The sequence below is a fragment of the Paramacrobiotus metropolitanus genome, unplaced genomic scaffold, assembly GCF_019649055.1.
Source record: "Paramacrobiotus metropolitanus isolate TYO unplaced genomic scaffold, Prichtersi_v1.0 Parri_scaffold0000037, whole genome shotgun sequence".
Classification (NCBI taxonomy): domain Eukaryota; kingdom Metazoa; phylum Tardigrada; class Eutardigrada; order Parachela; family Macrobiotidae; genus Paramacrobiotus; species Paramacrobiotus metropolitanus.
Genome location: NW_026570257.1, coordinates 593,493 through 609,647, shown reverse-complemented (window position 1 = coordinate 609,647; position 16,155 = coordinate 593,493). Strand labels below are relative to the sequence as shown.

Here is a 16,155-nt window from a genome sequence, read left to right as displayed (position 1 = left end):
GCCCACCGCCTACGACCACTGCAGAGTCGGGCAGACCTTATCTGGCTGCTGGCTGAGATACTCGTAGCATCCAGTGCACCAGCTGTTTTGGCCGCATAGATTTTGCGTAGGCCTTCGGTTGGTTCTGTGTTTTGTATGGGTTCTTGGCCGTTGTTACGATCGTGGATTACGACCGTGGACACTGGATAGCGTGGATTGCATGGCTGTATGTATCTTTATGGTTTTGTTGGTGCCGAGTCTGAGCTGTATGGTTTATGATCATATTTGTGCGGGACATTTATGCCTTTATGGTGTTATGCATTTATATGCATGAGTGTTTGTGACCGATGGTCAAGTGGGAATGAGAGGAAGGCAGGATTAATCTGGCCTGCAGGAGCGGATGTGCAGTGGTCAGATTGGTGCGTGTGTTTTTATAGCTTTGTGGCTGTATGCGATATGAGCGTGTTGTGCGAGCATGCATATTGATGTGGTATATAAGTTGATGCAACTGTGTGGAGACGGCACAGTTGTCGGGAGTGCAGCTGTCATGAAATAAAAGTTAAGCTTTTTCCCTGTGGTGTACGTTGTACGAGGTAGACGTAGTGCTGCAGGGTTTTATGACCGTATCTGGCTTTATCGTTCACTTTGTTCCAGTAAAGTGTGAGAAATTGTTCACCTGTAGAGTCTTTGCTGACATTTAATATAATATGGCACAGAATATTGATCAGCGTCGCGCAGCTGTTATCCAACTTTTGAACAGCGAAATCGATGCGTTCTACGCTTCTATCCATTCTCACGGCGCCCTCGCGGTGCAACGTGAGGCATCCATTGCACGACTTACTTCATTTATTACTTCACGCCATCCTCATACAAGAGTGGAACCATTTGGTAGTTCTTTAACGTCGACTTTTCTACGATTCAGTGATATTGATCTGCTCGTTACTGTACGCCACCGCCGACCAGACGATCCGCACGCTCACTCGCAAGCTTGGTTGAATTCGTTGAGAAAGGAAATGAGTGCTGGCCGAAGCATCCCTGGATATGATACCGGCAGCGGCTTCTCAGCTCGTTGGATCAAAGACGCTGCCGTTCCCTATCTCAAAGTCACCGAATACGAGAGCCAGGTCAGCTTTGTTATTACGGTAAGTATGTAAAGCGCCCCTGTATTGCGCAAATACTTTTGCAGAAGTGATGTTCAGTTCCAAAGTATCCCGCGGAGAAGAAGGTCTCGTTGAGCTAACTCCTCTAGAACCTGGCACATAGACTCCACTGTTAAGAAGGCCTTCTTATAACACATACCGCAGTTATCGAATTTGTGGCACTGGACTGCAAATAGTTCGAAGATCATGGCGGAGGGGGCCTTGTGGGGGGTGACATTATTTTTCAAACAGCAAGTTCCGGAAGGGGCCATTATATTTCGGACTAACTGCGCATCCTGTTGACTCGAAACTTGGCGCAGTATTTAATTATTCGGCCGGATTTGTCCTCTACATTCGTAAAAGAGAACTGAACAGAAATATCCTCTGTCTGCTTTTGAAAGAGTTAACAGCCTACCACTACGTTTTGTTGCGGTAGTCATTTATTAACGGTCACCTGGAACGTAATTTCGGGGGGTGGCGTTATTTTTGAAACATGATTGGGGAGAGGCGCTTGCGGGAGGGCTCGAATTCGATAACTACGGTAACTGATTTTACAGGGCGTTACGATGGCTTCCTAGCGATATGGTTTGATTTTGCACTTTGCAGTGCACAACTCAACACAACTGTCACCAAGGATTGCTCAATTCCCAGTGGATCAATGAGTAGAGCGCCCGGTATCCCCATCTTACTCGGCTAGTGGTTGTGCTGAAAGAGCTTCTCCGCCGCAGAGAATTAAATGGCATTAACACCTGTGCCGGTGGAATGAGTTCGTATGTGCTGACCTTAATGGTGATCAGCCTGCTGCAGCGTAGCGGTGATGCTGCTGGTAATCTGGGCGGTCTGCTGCTTAGCTTTCTGCGATTCTATGGTACCGAGTTTAACTACACTACCCAGGCTATCGTTTTTGCGGATGGTGGAAGAATTATTAGTCGTGAGCAAATGCGAAGTCGACTGGATGAAAAGCCCAACAAGGTTTTCAGCATTCAGGAGCCACTGAATCCACGAAAAGATGTGGTACAAACCACTCATACTGTCGGTATAGCGCCAGTAAGAAACGCGTTTGCAGACGCTCACAGACGCGTTGAAGCGTTAATTGACGGCAGCGCTGAGATTGCGGGAAATCTGTTGAAGGCTCTTATTTTTGCGCCATAACGGTTACTAGTAATGCAAATAATGTGTACCTCTTTTCGTGATTCACTGAATTCGCTTGACCATTCAGATAATTGTATGATTGTATCGTTCTTATACCCTTGTCTACTTTAGTTACCTTACTTTAGTTACCCTTGTAGTTCTTTTTATCTTATTTTTACGCATTTGCATTCTTTTACTATGAGAGGTGTTTAGAAAAATCGTAATGAACCTAATCTTGCGAATTTTAAAATATTTGGTTATGTATAGGTAAATCTGTAAGAATATCTTTCATATTGTCCTCACAGTTTGCTTATAACAATGATCAGATTATGCATGTAGCACAGGTGAAAATCCTTCACTATTATCGACAACCTTATAGTTACAGCCAGGCTGCCAGCCACATTTTAAGAGCAGCCATTTGTTAACATTCACAATGGCAGGAAGAATTACTCCAAAAGACGGAAGTAGTATGTACTATGTATGTGTTCAGTTTTCACACATCAGGTATAAATTTACGATAAAATTAAATAATCAGTAACATTCCCCCTCCCACTAAACACACAGCCCCCGAAAACACTCCTATACAGCGCCGCCATTGCCCTGGGTTGCGGAATTCTGCATTTCAGTCCAAACTGCTCCTGCAAAGCCCACATCGATTTAGAATACACAAAAATTTCCGTAAAGAAAATCAGAAACGTGATGATGGCATAATACAGTAAGTATATACGACTTGACGGTTTAAAGTTGCAATTTATCATGCTGATTACAGCACGTTGCTAACGAACGTACACTCAGAACATAATAAATATCTGACGGTGTAGCCGCAGCCGAAGGTACATGGCACTACATGCAACCGAGAAACGCCGTTCTGTGTCATGACAAGCCTTACTTTTCCATTGTTCGGCTGTGCGGAGGATATCTTCGTGAGGAATCACAATGGGATTATTGTGCGCAAGGTTTGCGTTGTCCTGATTGTGAAGGCCTTCGAAATATGGGTGCATTAACGCTTCCGCCGTGCTAATGCGTCGACGGGGATCCACATCCAGCATGCGTATTAAAAGGTCGATTCCTGCATCGACGATTACGCCATTACTTGAGTGATTAAATTTAGTAAACTTTCTTTCAAAACAGCCTTGAGCTGCCTATCATGCTGTAACGCGTATCACCTTCATCGGAAAGATTCATAAACTGTTGCTCAAACTGTGCACGTAATTCTTCAGGCGATTTCACTCTGTCGCTCCACTTGGCTATGGCCGTCCTGGTCTAACAATCAATAAGTTCATTTAAAAATTGGCGGAAGATTAAGCTGCCAGCGAACAGCAGCTTCCAAAATCGAAAGTCCGAAATCGAAAATCTACTTACCGGCATATCAGCAATGGTACCCAGCCATTCGTCGCTTGGCCTTCCCATCAGGTTAAGAAAGGCTGCGAGGTGAATGAAACCTCTCTGATCTGCAATTCCGCTGTGACCTTCTTACGTAATTCATTATAAGAAGTAAACTGGTCAAAGTGATTTTACTGTCAACAATGTCGAACAGCGGTTTCCGCAGTTCCATTTCCGCCATAATCACTCCGGCGCTAAACACGTCCACTAAAAATGTGTGAAAAACGGTACGAGTAATGAGATTACTAATGTCACACCAATTTTTTCTTTGCGTTTACCTTTAGACGTATAGTGCGACAAACCATTTTCCGATATCGAAAGGTTGTATATTAGTTCCGGTGCGCGGTATCTGCAATAGTTGTAACATTCTCAACCGTTATACTTTTTTTATATTATGGGCAATATGCGGACACTGTGATGGCAGAATGACCGACTTACCCTTTGGTAACAACGTATCCTGTAAGGAAAATGCATTAAACAATGTTATAACAAGTTCCAGCTGTCTCACCCTAAAGATGCAGCTGTCTATGAGAGGCATTTCGGATGATTGATATCGCGAACCTGCATATTTTTTAACATACCCGTTAATGCGGAATCATCAGGAACAGCTCGAGCCAGTCCAAAATCGAGGATACTAGCCATATTGCGACCACCAACCGCAATGTTGGCAGGTTTCAGATCCTGAAAAATTACATTATCAGAGCATGCAAATCCTACAGTGTAAAGCAGTGCTATTCAATGAGCAGTGCAAAGCCGTTAACATATGCTCTCACAGTACTACAGACTTACCCGGTGTATCAAGCCAACAGAATGCAGGAACTGTAAAACAAAATAACGGTCACTCTTTCGGAAGTATAAAATGATTTAAAGCGTACGGTGCAGAACTTGAGCCAAATCGCAAATACCGCAACGGTACCAACAAGCAATACTAGAAAATAACTAAGCAGTTTTTGCGCTCAGCGAAATCTATATAACTTGAAACACGGCATACGCGCCAGTGGAGACAATTTATATGCAACAAAAATTTGCCAGTCGACTATCGTTTTGAAAGTTAACGCACCTGCAAACCCCGTAAAATGTTGTAGAGCATGAGCTTTTTATCCAATGCCGACCATGCAATGCTCTTATTTTCGATGATCTCGGCCAGAGTCGGACCGGCATACCTCGTGACCTTGAGAACAACAGGGTAAAGCAAATGTTTTGGTGGATCGCACACAGGGCGGCACTCACAATGTACACTTCCTCTCTGTCTCTTGAAGTGCTGAACGATGTCCAGGTCATATGCGGAGTGAAAATGTCCACCAGAGACACAATCTGCCCGTTAACAACCAAAATCTGGAACGTTAACGCACGCAATGTACAGTTGTGCTGCGTATATGGGACCTACGTTGGGATGTCTGGCATGTCTGAGCAAATGAATTTCCCGGAACGTCCGCCTTGCCTCGATCTCAGTCGTAAATGGGCGGGTCAACTTTTTTATCGCCACTCTTTCGTTGGTTTGGGTGTCGGTGGCTAAACTGCATCAGCGAGCTTCTTACTGCTTGTCTTGATATTGTAATATGGTTGTTACTAAAGTACTATGGCCAAATTCATAGTTAGTAGAAGATATCTCCCCAAGTGTGTTTATTGAAATACAAACCCTCAAGGCCGATTGTACAAAAATTTATTGTAGTACTTACACAACAATTCCGTACGTTCCCATTCCTATGACCTTTTGCACTCTATAGCGCATGGGTAGGCAGAGTTTGACCTTTAAGGCCTGTTTTTCGAGTAGAAAGTGTTCTTCGCATTTGTAGAAGCGTTCCTGCTGGACACGTGAATTGATCTCCACAATATCCAAACCTAAAGAATCGATCCCTTGAGTCTAATAGCTGTGCTTGCGCATCGTAAATTAAAGTACTGTACTCTGTCAGTTTAGTGTGTGTATATCGTGCATGAATGTCATTTTCCATGTGTACGATCTTTAATATTTCGAGTTCCATTTTAAATTTTTCTTACTAGTTTATGGAGACTTCAGATAATATCAACGCCAGAAAGCAAGGATTATTCACTGCTAAGAAAAATAAGTAGTTACTGGACATAGCGTTTGTAAGATTATCTCTTTCGACGAAATGAGGTCCTGATAAATTATTTCTGTAATAATCGGTTCTGTTTTTAGCGAAGCTAACAGTCTGCTACCGCAGCGATTACTGTAAAACCAAATGCGTAGCTATATGCTGGAAGATATTAAACTTTAGCTTTCCCAATCTGCAGTTAGAAGGTCTATGTAAATCGGCTGCTTTTTAAGCTCAGTGGATGAGCCATTATCGTTGTAATAACGCTTTATGTTAGTTATTTAGTACAGGTAGTAAATTAGTAATTTATTCTTTCGCAACTGAGGCGTGTTGCTAGAACCAATAACTCAACCTAACGGAAATCCTCTTGTCAGTGTAAAATTCTTACCAGCTGCATTATCCATCCGCTGCATTGTGATGGTAATGTGGAAACTCTCCACTCTTGCATCAAAACACAATTTCACGTAAAGCCTTCCGCCGGTAAGAGTTGTCGTTCTCAAGCGAAGAACACGAGTGTACGCTACGTACTCTGCTGATTATGGCCCAGTTCTGCGTGGTCTAGTATTTCTCTATTATAGTCACTAATACTCGTGTTGAAACTATGTAACCGGGTAATTATTATGACTCCAGAAGCGCAAAGATAGCGTCTGAAAAAGAAAAATTTTAGGGATTTTGGCAGTGTAAAACTTTGAATGCTGCTTTCCGTTGCACACAGTGCACAAATTTGGCAGCCGCCTTGTTTATCAGCGAAGCACATTGTCGGCACACTTTGGACTTGTGTGATTGAATGATTCACTAAAAGTGGTAATAGCTGATAGCGATAAAATTCGCTGGTATTTATAGTTGTGAGTCATGCCGGGCGTAAGTTGATGCTGTTTTATTTAATGTGCAAATGTTGCACAACGAGTTTGGGTAATGTTTCTGACGCTATCGTAAATTACCCAAAACTGCAATCAACTTGGCAATAAAACTTTGCTTCGATTGATGTGATACGGTAATTGCAGAGTCCACGTATGAATAATTATGAATAATTATGAATAATGACGATGCCAACTCGATCATTTACAAAAAGGTAACCGATTTAGCACATACGGAGTACACGACTTACAGCAGACCTTATTCAAATCGGTAAAGTGATAACGGCCACAAAGACAGAGGGTAGATGATACGATTTATTAGATGCCGGAAACTGCGGATACCGGCAATTTTACTACGTAGATCAATAATATTTTTTCCAGAACCATGCGTTTTTAAGTTCTGCATTGGAAGAATTTCGCGCTCGCCGATCAAGTGAATGACATGTTTAAGTGATTATATTGGGCGACATGAACAGCATACATATGGTGTAACTGTATTCGTTGTAAAAATATTCTTTCAGGTAAATATTTTCGGTTATATCTTTTAGTTTCGGTATCCTTGCATTGCCTCACGGTATCGTTCTACCATCGACGGTGAAAGATCGTAATTAAATAGAACTGCGTTCTTGATAAAATGCTGAATCACATTTGCATGCGCAAAGGAACTCTTCCAGTCTGTCATTAGCACAAATATGCAACACATAAAATCTGTTTCCGCTCAGAATTACAAGACTCAAGCACCGTAACCGTCGTCGGTTCCGGCTTATCAAGGGCGCCGTAGTAATAAGAAGATCCTCAGAATTTTTAATCATATGGAAATGTTTTCCGATATGAAATTTAAACTAGCACCTGGAAGGCGGATCACCGGCAACCGACGTCTGTATTGCTTACACGATTTATATACGGCGATCCGCATATATTATGTAAAAAGCGGCAACCAAATACGACGGTAGACATTTTTGTGTTCAGACTGTTGCCATCAATTTGCGCCAGCACAGTTTTTAAATTCCACCGATACAGATATAGTCGTAAACTTGTACATGTATTATGCTCAATATTCTGTATGTGTGTTATTGCATACCGTATATAAACGCGTATTATTTTCATTTATAGGTTTTATACAAGACTTACAAGTATATTATGTGTTATTTTATTACCTACGTATTAAGTGTTATTTTACTACTTCATAAGCGCGCATATTATGTTGTTGCCCATTATGTATGAATATTATTCATTACATTTTTTTTAACTAATCGATATTCATAGTACTAAGCAAAAACATCTACAGAAGCCTGTCATAATTGTGCTTTGATTGTCGCTTTGATGGCTACACACGCGACCGTCCATTGTGCTCAATCCTCCGCCCGGCTTTTCATCAAGGTGGAAATGAAAATTGCGGCCACTCAATAAAGCGTTGCTGGCTGGATGTCTTTAGCCTAAAGTTTTAACCCGGAATCAATCAATAACCATCCATTAGGCCGTCCTGTTCCGGTAAACAACGCGGACGCCTGACCGCGGCTACGTGATTGCTTTTCTCAAGGAAAGCTGTCAACATTACTCATGTCTCCCGTATACTGACTTCCTCTATGGCACCCTCTAATGAATGACCTGCACTTGAAAGTCTCATTTCGTAATAATCGCTTATATAAACGCCGCACACATTTCATGCCGTAACAATCATCGCCACAATAGCATTCTGTTGGTGTAGTAACGGGGATCGGTCTGTTTTCGAATATTTTGTCGTAAACAACTGGTCAAATTCCGTAACCTTAAATCGGCCTAATCGATCGTGTGGACCATATGGATGCTATTTTGGGTTGTTTTCGTTCAACTGGCGCTTAAGTGCACCTAGGGTGGGTGATGCCGACTGTAATCAAGGAAGGAAGAAGGAAGGGAGTAGAGCGTTAATGTTCCAATGCCGTAAAATTAAAGAAAATGTACTCGCCGGTAGGATTGACTATACCTATGTACCGATCAGTGTTTTGACGCGCTTAAGACGTCGATGCGTGGCTTTTCTTGGCGCCATTTCACGGAAACGGTTTCTGCGTTATGCAATATTTCTACGGAGGCGTTGATAGTTTATCGTTTTGCAGTCACATTTTGCTGAGATGTTGCATTCGATGAGCTAGTATCACATCAAACTGTTCGACTTCATTACGTAATAATTACCTCATCGTTCCAGTCGTCAAAACCTGGGTAAGTCAAATGCACGTTATTTCAATAGAAGTTTTGCAAAAAAATTTGAATCTAAGCGTATTGTTGTGCAAAATGCTGCAGAAAGTATGTACCAAAGAATGTACTTAATTGTACGATGTTTCGTACAATCATAATCAATCAAAAACTGAGGCACTGTACCTAAATGTTTTATGATCATAATACTTACTAATTTGTTTATTATAATAATATAATTATGAATTAATTATGTATTTGTATTTTAATGTATTTGTATTATGTGTTTGTATTACAATGTATTTGTTTTTTTATGTATTTGTATTATGCGTATGTATTTTAATATCTTTTACACTTTGTTCTTAATTTCTTGTAGCAAGGATATTCCTTGTTAATTAGCTTGTGCCATTTTTCGTAATTTGTTGGAAGAGAAAATAACCTTTTTTGCGTGACCTTGAAGGTACTGTTTCCGTGTATGAATCCTACGAGTGCACCACGTTTGATAGCCGCAAACACCATAGTGGTAAATTATTCCCGGTTTTGTACATGAAACACACAACCGTCACATCAGCGAATTTGGCGCAAACAGTGCCATGTGTATCCGGTACTCTCCCGCATCAAACAGATGCAGAAAGCACATTTATCTGCCGGCTCGACACTTTTGATGGGATCACGATGATGTTTCGCTTTTCCTTTTATAGAAATATGAACTGAATACGTACATAGTACAATGCACATGTAGTCAACATGTACACGTCTTGCAGTGTAAGGCAGAAGAAGTTGTGAGACAGATGCAGAATATCGGTTAACCGTTAAAGGTATGGCAGTACTTCAACTGTCTATTTTCCTAATCTTGGTCGTCATGCCAGAAACCATCCATCAAGCCAAACTTGAAATGCGCTTTTTCTTTCAATGAAGTGCAGGCTTCTGTCCTAGTATTACAGCGATTTTGCTTCGAGATGATTTAGATGAGGTTTCGCAGCGGTAAGGTAAATGACGTGTCAGCGTACGATGCGTTCATCAATCTCGTCTTGATAGGCAGATTGCCTCAAATTATTCAAATGATTAAACACAGACGCTCCCCTTAAAGCCCTACACAAGAATTTCCTTTTACACTTTGTTGGTTCAACCAACGACCAACACAACCAACTTGGTCATATCCAAATTGCTGAACGAGTAGTTTATTAATCTTCTCTATTGCTATTTATTTTTTGTCCAACAGTTACCCCATTTAATAACACTAATTGAGCTGATGAACCGACACGTTAATCTTCCACATTTTAAAGTGTCGGGTTTATGTAGCGGTTCAAACTTTCTTCTGATTGCACGTTGACAGTATTGCCTGCAGCATAATGTATCCCTCGAGAGTATGGTGAGTGTGCACCGGGCAGCGTGACCCTGATACTGTCTTAACCGCGATGGCGTGTATCCCTGATTAATTCCCTTAACGATATAACTTTTCTCTGAATATTTCATTAGCAAATTAGCGGAATCTACCCAGGTTTCATAGCAAAGTAGATGTATCGGTGCACCGTCTCCGTAGAAATTTCAAGTTCATCGTCTCGGCTAAACCCCACACGGGAGTTGCAGCCGTCCCGCAAACTAATTGGCTAATTTCATTACCTACTTTCATCACGCACACGTTGACCGCGATCCATTAAAGTAGCGCGAGAAAGTAATGGAGCGGATGCGTTGCCATTTTCTCGTTCATATAAAAACCGGGTAGAGCGTAAACAAAATAACTCAGAAATCAATAGGTAGTGGCACCATGCCGAGCATGACCTTTTTGCTTAAAGTTAAGCTGTTGTGTTGCATGCTTTATACCCGCTGACCTTTATCAGTATAACTGAGTTAAAATCTTATATTTTTATTAGGCGAACTATGGACAGTGTAAATATTTCGCATCCGTTAATCGACAACGTGACCGTCGAAAACGCAACCGCTGCTTGGAAGTCGGAAGCCATTTTATCGTTAATAGAAACCGTGGCCTGCTTATTCCTCAACGGACTAGCCTTGCTGGTTTTCGTCAAAGAAGCACACCTGCGTGTGCACTTCAATATCTACCTCATCAATCTGGCTTTAGCCAATTTTGTCTACTTTGCCGTGGAAGGCCCGTTGGATCTCATTAATCACACGGTCAGCGTCTGGTATCTGGGCTGGAACTGGTGCACCGTGTACATGTACGGATTATGGGTAGTGTCGCTCGTGCAGTTTCTGACGCATCCCCTGATCGCGTTAAACCGTTTGTGGGCCATCGCGCTGCCAGTCCACTACCGGCAAAACCATACCACGCGCACCGCCCTAGTCTGCTGTCTGGGCACGTGGGTATTGGGGCATTTGGTCGGATTGCCAGGGATCATTCTGGACGCGGCATACTACCGGAAGCCGATTGACGGCCCGGATGGGTGTGTGGTGAATCCGGATGTGCCCGGACAAGCGGCGTGGATGCTGGTGGTGCAGTTTTTCAGTGTGGCGGCAGAAGCCATCGTGGTGGGCGTCTTCCCATTGATCTGGTGGCTACAGCGGCGGCGTAAGCGGGTCGGGCATTTCATGCTCAAGTCCGAGCACCGGCCGGGTGGGGCGCACACGGTGCACACGCATCTGGATGTGGAGCACAAAGACCGTACGTGCAGTATGGCAACTGAAGCAATATCGTTATGTACGTTACACACTCGATTCTTCTACCCTGCACCAGAAATACTTAAACAGACATTTTAAAATTTATTGATTTTAATTAACTGCTTGCACTTTACATGTCAGGTCAGACGGTTTTTTTAAGATAGCAACAACCGTTTTTCGAAGCTTCGTTCATATCTTGGCAATTTTCGCTACCAGTTTAATAATAAATTAAAGATGATATTATCAATATAGTTAATTTTTAGTATTATTCGAGTTTGGTTGTTGGCTCAATCGGCGAATCCATTTTGATTGATCCGAGATACCGTATTTTGACATACACTGCCGAGCATTTAACGGTGACGGTAGTAATTGATAAATATAGATAGTAATTGATAAATAGTAAAAACGCACAATAACACTTTTCTTGATGTTGCCAGATTCATCACATCATTCACACCAGTCTCACGATCGGGCGCGCGCGCGTTCACGCGGCAACTCCGTGGCGCCCAACCTCATTGAAAAGCGGGATGTGGCTGCCAGTCGCAAGCACATGCACGCTTTTCTGCTGCTGACCCTCTTAACCATCAGCGTCTTCTTGTGCTGGAGTCCCTCCGTCATCTACTTTACGGCGGTGGCCTTTGCGCCCAACATAACCAATCCCAGCATCGATTCGTCGGTGACGCTCCTGTACAACTTCCAAGCCGTCATGGATCCCATTCTGTTTACACTCAGCTTGAAAGACCTGCGTCATGGACTGTACAAGCTGATCACCTGTGCACGATGGTGACAAAGTGGTGTGCAGACAAATGCATGCGTGGTCTATGAGAAATTGTTTTTTAAGTGGCTACAAAAAGTTGTGTATGCACTGGTAGCCAAAAAGCAGATGTGCTTGCGTACTTGCGTTTGTTTCGGCTGACTACCGGCATATCCACTTAAGTAATTACGAGTAATTACTTTACTGTGTACATAGTTTAGCCAATTCTTTAATTAGTTTGGCTTACAAGCACGATAGTAATATCATTTTATTAGAAATCACTGTACAAAAAAAACTTCCTAACAACAGAAAGGACATCCTGGCAGCGGCAGCAATTCACTGTCGGAAATCCTAGCTATACTGCATTCTTTATGATATTCAGTGCACATGAAGTGAAAGGAAGCTCCAGTATAGAGTGAGCGGGATCCGCATAATTAGATGGCTTGTACGATAATTTTCAGCCTGACCGATTCCCGCCCTCGTCCGATCTAAAACCTACAACCTTTAAAGTAAACAAATTACTTCGTAGCCATTTTGATGATCGTATGGAAGCATTTTTTATTCACACTAACTATAAGACTGTTCACGGTTACCGACAAAAAGGTTCAATGGAGAACTGCAGTATCGCACATGGTTGATGGATAAGAAGTCGAAGCCACAACTGTCACTTATCAAAGGTGCAAAACTGGCCACATGTCCTACAAGCCGGTCAACAAATTGAGCGGAAACTAATGCTATATTATCTACAGTATTGCTAACCAATAAACCACAGGAATGCTACAGATGTTGTAGTGGTGGTTGGTTGGTTGGTGGAACCGGCATATTTCTTCACAATTACGAGCACTTAGACACAGGTAATTTTAACGAATCGGTTTTTTGATTGACGGGCACTTTAGTACGATAGTAATAAGTAGTACCGCACTGAAAATCGCATATAATCTTAATTGAATTTTCAGAACTGTGCAGACATGCAGACACCACTCAAAACACAGTTTGCGCTAGCTTGCTTATAGGATATGAGATTTTTAAAATCTAGCTGCTGGTTGACGCATCGGGCTGCTCCTTAATTTCACAGCAAAACTGTTCATAAAACTGCTGATTCTCACGAAACTGTTCTTCGATTGGCCTCCAACTTGTCTGCACCGTTCGTAACAGTTTTGACGCGGTCGTTTTTGGAAACACGGGATGTTGGAGCTTTGCAATGTCCGTTAGGCCGGTGATATCAAATTGAGGTGAAAACAACAAGCCCTGACAAAAGAAAGAGAAGACGAATCTGAGAGGCAGTTTTACAACAACGTCTATGCGTATGTTCTGGAGTATATACGTACAGAAGCCGAAGGTAGATTTTCACACGAAGTTTGCTCTTGCAGTGCCCGTAACGCAGACTTCGTGATTTGACGATCGCTTTCCTTGCTTGGCGACAAAGTATGCATAGCCGCTTGGAGACGAGGCGCAGCCATTAAGGAGTGGAACTCGTCTTTTTTCAACATCTCCGGAGGATTCGGTGTGGTGGCGAACGGACAAGCGATCCTGTGCATCACTTCGTCCGACTGTTGTGGGCATAACTCCGAGTGGTGTGTCCGTAGGTCTTTCGGGAGTACTGTGTGTACGGTGCGGTGGGTATCGGAAAATTGCCTTAAAAAGTTTAACCACGACAAAAACCTGCCGCTCTTTTTCGACAAAAATGTGCTATCCTTGCATTAGTGCTAATCAGAATTTTCTAAAACGGAATCTGCTGATTGTAGTACTGTACTAAATTCTGCTGCCAAATTTGTTGTTTGCACTTTAGGGTTCAGTATATTGATCACCCAACCAACGATATCAAATCAGCAGCTATGTTGCGCGCCACCTTGAGCTGCTGGTGGCGCGCAACGTTATCTGGTTTGCCTTTTTACTACATACCGCCGTAAGTGATGATACCGGTTCAACTAACCCGGCATCGACAGCCCCTGTTGCGCGCTACGTATCTACTGATCAAATGTCTTTTGTTGAGTGATCAATGTGCTGAGCCGTAAAAAAAAGTGCAAGTGACCAGTTTGCCATCGGAATCGTTGTGGTCAAATTTGAGGAATACGAAGGCGGGAAATACGATACCTAATAACTGGAAGTGGTGCAAACACTTAGGTACTGCCCGGCAATTGCGTTACCCGAAATAAGTGGTGTAGACACTACTGTCATTGACACCGCTACCGATACAGTCGAAACTGCCGAAGCTGGCTTCTAATACTGGTTTGACTCACCGGCAGTTTTCCACTGTAATGTAATCCAGAAAATTGCCCATTTGGTCTATGAGTGCACCTTCGGTCAGCCCATGGGATGATGTGTGCAGCTTGCTCCAGGGGTCATTCTCTGTTAGTTCATGGCTGCGACTAACGCAACCGAACTGCAGTTCACCTAACGGAGTGAGAATCGCAGAAATCTACGAAGGAGCAGCATGCTGTACAGTATTACTAGAGGCGCGATGTGGTGGTGAGTGGTGACTGTAATACTATTAATATCAACAGTTATACACACTAAATACACTAAAGTGCACACTAAACAGTACACACTAAAATGACTAAATACTATACATTGCGCCCTAAATAGTAAATACTAACAGTTATAAAAATGCCAACGCATGATGCAGTAATATCTGACTAGTACTGCAGTAATGGAGCAGCAAAATTTATAAAAGTGATACCTTGCGCACCCCCGGCAAAGAGTGGAGGTTGTCTAGTGCTTTCGTGTTTGAAAAGATGACGTGATGAAACAAGTGTTTTGTTTCGGTCCACTCTCTCGTCAACAAACTACGGGATAAAGTGAAATACAGTAACATCATCCAGTATTTTTAATGTAGGGAATCTTTCAGCTCGCGCAATTCTGGTACTATCCAACCGAAACAACAGCGATCGAATGTTCTTCTAGATAAACTGCATTAGGACTCAAAGAATAAGATTATGATTATGACATACTAACCGCCTAACAGGAGCCATTCTGACCAGAACAGTTACTGACCGAATGACCATACATAACCGAAAATAAAGATCGCTGACAGTGACGGTGCGACACTCTCCGTCTGCTGAACTTAGCGATATCCAGAAGGCTTCCAGATACAGATCATCGCCATCGTCCATTCTTACTGTTGTCAGCAGGATTATGGGAGTGTCGAGAACGTGCTTATGACGATCGAGTTGCCGTTTGAGAGTGAAGCGAATGTCGCCAAACAGCGGTGCTTCCACTCCGAATTTCTCGTACGTATACGAACACTTACATGGAAAAGGTTACATTATTAATGTTTTATAATATACATGAGCATATCTAGTACAGTTACCGACTCGGTTAGGTGAGCATTCCAAAGGTCACTGTTAGAAGACTGACGGGTGCTCCGATATGTATCGCAGCTGCGTTTGATGGAGTCGGACGTAGGATAGCGCGAATCGATGATCAACTCAAACACTCGATAGCAGAACAACCGCAAGACGCTCTCTGAGTCCGCTCGAAATTCTTCGGTAATTGCATCTTCTAAGTCACTAATTTGACTGCAATCCATGGTGCCGCGATAGCAGTAGGCTAGCAGTTACGAAAGTTCTTGAAAGATCGCGGTAAAATCCTAATACAGCCAAGCCATATTTTTAGCTCATGACGTCTAATTGTCGGATTTTTTCCACCAGTACACAGTGCTTTGGAAGTTGTCACGGAGACTCTGCGCAGGTTCTGTTACGTACATCATAATAATTAAGGATTTAGGAAGCGCTTTACGCTAAGTATAGCTAAATCTGGTATCGCGGTATGGAAATGGCTACGAGTAGTGCTAAGCGATATTTCAACTGAAGCAATTAAGTACAGTACTGTTTCGCAATTTTCGCTCTAATAAACAGCGAAATGGAATCACAATAATATGCCCATACACGCATACGGCAATATACAGAGACATTCAGATTACATACCCCGTAGATGGGTATAATAATTATTAATATCATAATCAAGCACGCAGTAGGTCGCAAGCAGTATATGATGTAAAAAGAACGGCCAGCAGTAAAATTATGCTACGCATACAAAGTCATCAATTATTTGAGCCTCTTGTTAAATTA

At 42.6% G+C, this 16,155-nt stretch overlaps 4 protein-coding genes across 5 annotated transcripts; 2 read left to right on the top strand and 2 right to left on the bottom strand.

Annotated features, from left to right (window-relative positions):
• The first annotated feature begins 92 nt into the window (after positions 1–92).
• On the top strand, positions 93–2,362 carry LOC129589889 (uncharacterized). The gene is made up of 3 exons (XM_055484790.1): positions 93–139; positions 591–1,121; positions 1,725–2,362. Exons 2-3 carry the CDS (start codon positions 687–689, stop codon positions 1,782–1,784), a joined length of 495 nt encoding a protein of 164 aa, XP_055340765.1. The 5' UTR covers positions 93–139; positions 591–686; the 3' UTR covers positions 1,785–2,362.
• A 188-nt stretch (positions 2,363–2,550) lies between these two features.
• On the bottom strand, positions 2,551–6,415 carry LOC129589815 (mitogen-activated protein kinase 14-like). The gene is made up of 14 exons (XM_055484695.1): positions 6,075–6,415; positions 5,312–5,474; positions 5,020–5,149; positions 4,863–4,946; positions 4,693–4,803; positions 4,422–4,451; positions 4,214–4,313; positions 4,071–4,089; positions 3,911–3,981; positions 3,768–3,839; positions 3,612–3,700; positions 3,416–3,512; positions 3,139–3,318; positions 2,551–2,887 (listed from the first exon to the last, which is right to left on the bottom strand). The coding sequence occupies exons 1-14, from the start codon at positions 6,097–6,099 to the stop codon at positions 2,829–2,831; spliced, it is 1,230 nt and encodes a 409-aa protein (XP_055340670.1). The 5' UTR covers positions 6,100–6,415; the 3' UTR covers positions 2,551–2,828.
• Positions 6,416–9,927: 3,512 nt separating this feature from the next.
• Positions 9,928–12,255, top strand: LOC129589886 (probable G-protein coupled receptor No18). Its single transcript, XM_055484786.1, has 3 exons — positions 9,928–10,084; positions 10,587–11,335; positions 11,769–12,255. The coding sequence occupies exons 1-3, from the start codon at positions 10,065–10,067 to the stop codon at positions 12,116–12,118; spliced, it is 1,119 nt and encodes a 372-aa protein (XP_055340761.1). The 5' UTR covers positions 9,928–10,064; the 3' UTR covers positions 12,119–12,255.
• Positions 12,256–12,960: 705 nt separating this feature from the next.
• On the bottom strand, positions 12,961–15,695 carry LOC129589864 (uncharacterized). 2 transcript variants are annotated; one of them, XM_055484759.1, is made up of 6 exons: positions 15,396–15,695; positions 15,041–15,330; positions 14,766–14,871; positions 14,326–14,504; positions 13,414–13,720; positions 12,961–13,333 (listed from the first exon to the last, which is right to left on the bottom strand). In XM_055484759.1, the coding sequence occupies exons 1-6, from the start codon at positions 15,612–15,614 to the stop codon at positions 13,118–13,120; spliced, it is 1,317 nt and encodes a 438-aa protein (XP_055340734.1). In that variant the 5' UTR covers positions 15,615–15,695; the 3' UTR covers positions 12,961–13,117. The 2 variants fall into 2 exon arrangements, with proteins under 2 accessions (XP_055340734.1, XP_055340735.1); XM_055484760.1 differs by having other exon boundaries at positions 15,400–15,695.
• Between the last annotated feature and the right edge of the window lie 460 nt (positions 15,696–16,155).

Excerpts from the sequence above, each read along its gene's own strand:
- LOC129589889 (XM_055484790.1), top strand. The coding sequence starts at position 687 with ATGGCACAGAATATTGATCAGCGTCGCGCAGCTGTTATCCAACTTTTG. Across the intron at positions 1,122-1,724 it reads AGGTCAGCTTTGTTATTACG|TGCACAACTCAACACAACTG; the intron begins GTAAGTATGTAA and ends TGCACTTTGCAG.
- LOC129589815 (XM_055484695.1), bottom strand. The coding sequence starts at position 6,099 with ATGCAGCGGATGGATAATGCAGCTG. Across the intron at positions 5,150-5,311 it reads GGAACGTACGGAATTGTTGT|TTTAGCCACCGACACCCAAA; the intron begins GTAAGTACTACA and ends TCGCTGATGCAG. Across the intron at positions 3,319-3,415 it reads TATGAATCTTTCCGATGAAG|GAATCGACCTTTTAATACGC; the intron begins GTGATACGCGTT and ends TCGTCGATGCAG.
- LOC129589886 (XM_055484786.1), top strand. The coding sequence starts at position 10,065 with ATGTATCCCTCGAGAGTATG. Across the intron at positions 10,085-10,586 it reads ATGTATCCCTCGAGAGTATG|GCGAACTATGGACAGTGTAA; the intron begins GTGAGTGTGCAC and ends TATTTTTATTAG. Across the intron at positions 11,336-11,768 it reads GGATGTGGAGCACAAAGACC|ATTCATCACATCATTCACAC; the intron begins GTACGTGCAGTA and ends TGATGTTGCCAG.
- LOC129589864 (XM_055484759.1), bottom strand. The coding sequence starts at position 15,614 with ATGGATTGCAGTCAAATTAGTGACTTAGAAGATGCAATTACCGAAGAA. Across the intron at positions 13,721-14,325 it reads ATTACAGTGGAAAACTGCCG|GCAATTTTCCGATACCCACC; the intron begins GTGAGTCAAACC and ends AAACTTTTTAAG. Across the intron at positions 13,334-13,413 it reads AAAATCTACCTTCGGCTTCT|GGCTTGTTGTTTTCACCTCA; the intron begins GTACGTATATAC and ends TTCTTTTGTCAG.